Source organism: Microtus ochrogaster, unplaced genomic scaffold, assembly GCF_000317375.1.
Source record: "Microtus ochrogaster isolate Prairie Vole_2 unplaced genomic scaffold, MicOch1.0 UNK185, whole genome shotgun sequence".
NCBI classification, from domain to species: domain Eukaryota; kingdom Metazoa; phylum Chordata; class Mammalia; order Rodentia; family Cricetidae; genus Microtus; species Microtus ochrogaster.
In genome coordinates, this window is record NW_004949283.1 from 106,352 (window position 1) to 113,155 (window position 6,804).

The window sequence follows — 6,804 nt, forward strand, 5'->3', positions numbered from 1 at the left end:
GGAATGAGCAAAGGGAAAGACAACCCAACAACATGGGAGTAAAGATTTATGTCTACATGAAAACACAAGAAAAGTGTTTGTGGCAGCATGAACAATTTAATCACAACAGTGTTATTAATACAAACTTTAACTTGGATGTCTAACCACTGAGAAACAATTAATGAACAATGACAACAAGTTAAAGACAAACATGTACAGAGGAGGATAGCTAGAGATTATGCCTGTAGTTTGCATGGGAGATATGAAGACACATGGAAGAGATAAAGGCAAAATGAACTATAAATATCTCCATTCTTTTAAAAAGAGCACCATTTGGATATGCATGGATCCCACATAAATGTTGGTACTTCATTCAAATATTAGAAACGTTTTTTTATGCACAGTAAGTTTTCTTATTGGAAGCTTGCAATTCGACAGATAAATTAGTGACAAACTCAACTCAAAGACATTGTAGTTTAGCTTCAAAGAGTCCTGGAAATCCAAAGAAAAACCGTATTTCTACTTGAATTAGCCACAGTCCAATTTTCTCCCAACATAAAAGAAACTAGAATGCTTACCCGGACCATCTTTGAGGAACTCAAATACATGGTCTCATCCAGTAACCTCAGAAGCTCCTGAAACTGACTGTCACGGTACTCAAAACGCTCCCCAAAGGTGATGGAGCAAATGATACTGGAAACAGCATTGTTGATCTTGAGTGAGGGTCGAAAGGCTGTCGTGGATGTTGATAAAGAAACAGTACATCTTTTAAAGACAGTGATTTGCTAATTCCACATGACAGAAAATATACATAACAGAGAGCTATGTAAGAGGCTCTGGATTAGCTTGATATGAGGTTTAACATATAGGAAAGAATCTGTTACTATCTGGGAAGCCAGAATGATGAACAGACCTTAAGGGAGCAGCGAGTCTAATGACCATTTGTGTGATTAGCTGTGAACTCTGGGACAAGGTCATGGCTACATGTTCACTGTTCAATGCTCCGTGCTCAGCACAGTGCACAGTCCAGGACAAGCACTTAGATACTTAGGTGGATTCTGTTCAATGAATGACAGGGTCACAGCTTCCCACCCCCACCCTGTGGAATGTCCACATTTCTCTTCTTTTATGACCTGCACAAGGTGATGGGCCTCCTCCTGCATGCGATGCTCTAAGCTCTTCTTTCCCAACCCAAAGTTCCTCAGAGTCATCAGAGCGAACCTTCTTTGCTCCTTCCATGTCTGACCACTGGAGAAGATCAGTCCTGGAAAGAAGCAATACAGCGTTATAGCACTGTGATTCTGATTTAAAACTATCTGACAAAAGGATGATCACATGTATGATATAAAAAAGAAGGGCCAATAACAGACTTGACAGCTGTCTAGAGAGAGACAATAGCAAATAGCAAGGAGCATAATGGCTAGCATCTGGTGGGTTACAACGTCACTGTTAGGTAAGTATTTTTAATATATTTTTAATTTTATTACTCTTATAAAAACCCAAAACTTATATCCAGAATATTTCAGAACTATTACAATGGATAGAAAAAAGAGATGCAAGGGCAAAGTAAAATTTTTAAGGAACATGATAACTAGGTAATAATGAGGTGACCAAATTCAATTTTCCACAGAAGGAAATAATCTACAGTTTGTATTCAACATGTATATGTATAATGTATATGTATATATACACACACACTCACATATATATGTTTGTGTGTGTGAGTCTTGGTATCTATGTCAAGCAAAATGCCAGGAACCACTCCCGGTACCACAATCTGTACAAGATGTGCTTCCCTAAAGCAGTGATTCTCAATCTTCCTGATGCTGCAACCCTTTGATACAGTTCCTCGTGTTGTCATGACCCCCAACCATACAATTATTTTTGTTGTTAGTTCACAACTGTTATGAAATATACTGTAAATATTTGATATAGCCAACAATCTAGTGACCACTATGAATGGGTTGTTCAACCGTCACGGGGGTGGTGCCCCAAGGTTGAGAACCAATGCTCTTAAGGACTAGAAGTGATAGAATGGATCTAGAGATATTAAAGCAGTATTTATTAGACTGGTGTATAAGGTAGTCTAAAAATGGCTGTCAAAATGGAAAGGCCAATAAAGCTATGATTGTTCAATCTATGAGGCTGGATATCTCAGCTAGCTTTCTGGATACATTGGAATCCTAAAAAGATTACACTGAAGGAATTCTTCATCAGCAGGATAGATGAACTGACCAGTGAGAGAAAGGAAAAGAAAACAAAAGGCAAAAGCTTCCTTTTTCCATGTCCTTTTATGTGGGCTGCCAGAAGAAGGTATGGCCCAAATTTAGGGTGGGTCTTCTGATCTTAATTATGCAGATTTGGGGTACGTCTTCTCACTTCAAAAATTTCATAGAAGCAAGACTCCTCATTTATTTTCCCTGTTTTGAGGATTTTAGTTGATTCCAAATGCAGATAAGTTGACAACCAAGGTTAGCCATCAAACTTCTGGTGGAGTATCTCAGTATCCTGATTTCCTGGCATCTAGATCATGGAGTCATTTTGGCATCCTCTTGGCATGCCTGGATATGTGTTTATAAGGCTTCAATGCCATCACCCTGGTCTAATTCACAGTTTAGTTAGCAATTGGAGAGTGTAAGCTTCTACCCTTCATAACTAAAACAAGTTTCTTAATGTCTTTCCTTCTCTCTCTACCTGATATCCTAAGAACTCCTCTGCTTCAAACCAATGAGAAGTATTCCTGGCTGCTAGAATAAAAATCAGCATTTAGCAATCACAGCCTGTGCTCATTCTTATGTAGCTCAGAAGTATCAAGAGCGCTTAATTATGTTCTTTAAATACCATGCTTGCAACACTGGATGTCTTTCCATTCCTGAAGACATCTCTCCTTTTCATACATTCAAGGATATTATGATCCCTTGACTAATTATTCTTTCAGGTCATTAAATGAGTATCATTTACTCAGATAAGACTTTCCAGAATCCTCATACAATGTTAGACATCTTTGACTAAACACCTTCTGCATTGATACTGCTTTACTATTTAATCCCTGACATTAACTTTTACTGTGCTGACTGGTTTTATATCAGTGTCACATAAGTTAAAATTGTTCTACGGGGGGAAGCCTCAGTTGAGAAAATAGAAGAAGATAGGACTGTAGGCAAGGCTGTAGGGCATTTTGTTAATGAATGTTTGGTGTGGGAGGGTCCATCCCACGTGGTTGCTGCTAACCCTGGCTGTTGCTCCTAGTTTCTATAAGAAAGCAGGCTGAATAAAGCTCGAGGAGCAAGACAGAAATCAGTACTCATCCACAGCTTCTGTGCCAGCTACTGCCTCCAGGTCCTTGCCCTGAGTTTCTGTCCTGACTTCATTTGGGATAAATAGTGTATAAGAAATCATAACCGAGTAACCCCTCTTCTCCCCAAGTGTCTTTGCTAACTTTACATCACAGTAAAGTAACTCTAAGACAGATGTCTAGCACTCTGCTTCTTACAATAGACAACACAGTGAATTGACCTAGAATTATTCCATAGAGTAATTAGAAAGGGCCTAAGATGCTGTTTTGTTGGATTAATAGATTTCAAATTCTGTCTTCAACTTATGACTTTATTTGACAATAATAGAAAGTATTCATACTAATAAATTATAACATTGGCTAGGAGCCCAGAAATCCTCATGACTTTAATGATACAGTATAAAGAGCTATAAGCAAGAGGCAGTAGAAAGGAAAAGCTGACGTACATCCATTTTCCTAGGGTTGATGTGGGAAAATAAAAGTGAGCAAAGTGTCTGGCTGTGCTTACTTCCAATCAAAGCATCTAGAATTAGTTTTATCAAACATGTGGTTTCCCCCAGTCTCTACTAGGATACTATAAACCATCTTATGGGTGTTTTCATTCAAGCAATGTGGTATCCAGTGCCGATTAATGATGGCATTCATGAAGGTATTGGCTTATGAGAGTGATGGATACATAATGCTGATGGGGAAGAGTCTTCTGGCTTGTGTTAATTTCATTGGTTAAATAAAGATACTGCCTTGGCCCTTTAATAGGACATAAAATTAGGTAGGAGGAGTAAACAGAACAGAATGCTGGGAGGAAGAAGCTGAGCCAAGGAGTCGCCAAGATTCTCCTACTGGACACAGATGCAGGTTAAGTTCTTCCCTGGTAAGATACCTCATAGTGTTACAGGGATATGAGAAATGGGTTAGATCGATATGTAAGAGCTAGCCAATAAGAGGCTGGAACTAATGGGCCAGGCAGTGTTTAAAAGAATACAGTTTCTGTCTAATTATTTCAGGTATAAAGCTAGCCATGCGGGCGGCTGGTTGGCAGGACACAGCCCCGCTGCTCCTATTACAACATAAGGCATATAAGGAGCTTTTATGTATCTTAAAAATTACAGTGTATATCTAACGAAACATGAAAGTCTTACCATTTTAATTAAAGACAAGATTTTGCAATGGAAATAAAGTTTTCTTCCAGGTGAGTAAAGGCTTCTTTGATTAAAGGCAGACTGCTTACAATCACTGAAGACATGATCCCAAAATCCAGGCTCATAACATTCCCATACTTCTTCACAAGCTGAAACATATTTCAATAGTTAGAGGTGAGTAGGATCATACCTCTCTGTCCAGGAATGGAAGGCATATGTGTAGCAAATGGTAATCATATTGATAGGTCTTTATTTCCCTGTGAATTACACCTTGGTATGTGGAAATGGTTTTTCTTTTCTTTGTAATGTCCTAAACTCGAGTCATCTTCAAGAATGAGATGTGCCAATACCAATTCATTAACAAGGATCAATGAGTGGATGATGTTATAGTGTGTATCCCTATATGAAGATTTTAGTACATAGATTTCCATAAATAAGCAAATTTTCTAGCTCCTCATAATGCAGTCTAGGACAGGCAGAACACAGTGTATGCCACCTGATAAAGACCAAGGTGTGTCTGTGTGAGTCTGCTGTAGGTAGCACAGACTCTGGGGAGTTGTTCTCTCCTCTCACCATGTGGGTCCAGGTGATCAAATTCAGGTTACCAAGTATTTAAGCAATGCCCTTACCCATTGGACAACCTCTATGACCTGCTTGCATGGAATTCACAGTAAATAAAAATATCTGTTGCTGGTTTTCTTGTATAAATTGCTATGATAACCGAAGCAGTAGCAAATTAACTGTGGATATTTAAATATTAGCATGTAATTTAGAAGAGGGCTCTAGTAATGGAAGCAACAAAAGATGGAGGGGCAGAACCCAGAGACAGTGCTGAGGGGCTCATGCAGCATTCATGCCACAAAAATCCTTGGTAATGTGTAAAAATCAAGCTGGGTTCTCAGGGGTCAGCTCTGATAATATTTAAAAGATGAAAAAAGGAAAAGAAAGAAAATGGAATGAGCTTCAACTCACAGAAGATATTCTAACATTGACTTGAAATTTATTGAGTAATTTTATAATACAATATGCTAATATCTAAGTTGGTATTGCAGCCCACTTAAGCCGACAAGACTTTCTCTTATTTATGAAGTATTCTTAAAATAGTTCTGTGAACTACTACAGAGAAAGCTAAGAGACTATGAGATAAACAGAAGAAAATTCCCTACATGCTCAACAAGGAACCACCTTCTTTACTGTCCTCACCCTGTTTTCCATGATGTCACCTAAACTTATCTAAAATGTCCATCCCTTTACTTCACTCGATGCCTGTTAAACATTCTTTCTAGGCACAGCACAACTGGTGACATAATTCAATCAAAGACTAGTCCAAGAGCTTCCCATCCATCTAATTTCTTATGATATCAAAATCGATTAGCAGGATCCATAGGACTCATTGGACCATAGACTGTCCTGTGTTGTGCCTGTCAGGCTAAGCATTTGTTTAGTGTCTCTTGAGTGAATGAGTCTGTGAGGAAACACATCTAGTAATTAAAGGCATTTTATTCTATAGGATATATGTATTGAGTTTTTGTATTGAGTCAAATCATGTATGTTCATGAACTTGTTTTGCCGTTATCCCACTGAGAACCTGGGGAAATCAGATTCCCCTTTCCTCGACAGTGGAAAATGGAATGCTAACAGATAATTGCTAACGTGACTCCATGTGTGCTTATCATGGAGGGTGAATGAAGCGGGCACAAACCCCAAAGGGAAAGCCATGCATCAGCTTGTGGGAATTATTTACTCATAGCAAGAATTAAAATTTAATTAACCTAAGTTGTATAAGTTTATTTTTAATTTAATATTTATTTAAAGTTATTTGATTATACACAGATATCAAAATGTAAATCCATAGGAAATACAAAATAAAAAAATGGAAAATTATTGAACTGGCATGATGCTTCCAGCCTCAGTATCACCATGGCCTATTTCTGTAACACCAGACATATTAGCCAACCTCATATGACTGTGTAGCAAGACATAGATCAAATATTTTAACTCTGAGAAGATTAAATAAAAAGAAGTTTTTTTGTTACTTATGATAACATTTGCCAGAAGCATACCTCCCACCAAAGTTTACTCCATTTTGCCAAAGAACAAGAAAAGTGAGTCTCAACAGGCCTGAGATTGTTTTAACTGTTTGCTTCTATGTCCCAGAGTCGAACACCATCAAAGAGGACTCTGCAAAGGATTACAGTGGTGGAGTTCATCTATGCCATCTTGTCACTTGCTATGTGTCTCTGGGACTGAGCCTGTGAGGTGAACTGTGACTTCTACAGATGAACCGCTGTGAAGAGAATCTCCAAAGAAGCCTGGGAGAGAATTCTGCTTCCCACCCTTCTTTTGCAGCAATAAAAAACAATGACTTCTTGAATTTTGCATGCAAATGGA

The 6,804-nt window shown here is 38.3% G+C and overlaps 1 protein-coding gene across 1 annotated transcript in view; it reads right to left on the minus strand.

Annotated features, from left to right (window-relative positions):
• The window catches only part of LOC101981184 (cytochrome P450 2J3-like), a 76,941-nt gene that overhangs the window by 12,603 nt on the left and 57,534 nt on the right, over positions 1 to 6,804 (minus strand). Inside the window, 2 exon segments of the mRNA XM_026778485.1 lie at positions 558 to 712; positions 1,094 to 1,243. Coding sequence (XP_026634286.1) covers positions 558 to 712; positions 1,094 to 1,243 — 305 coding nt within the window.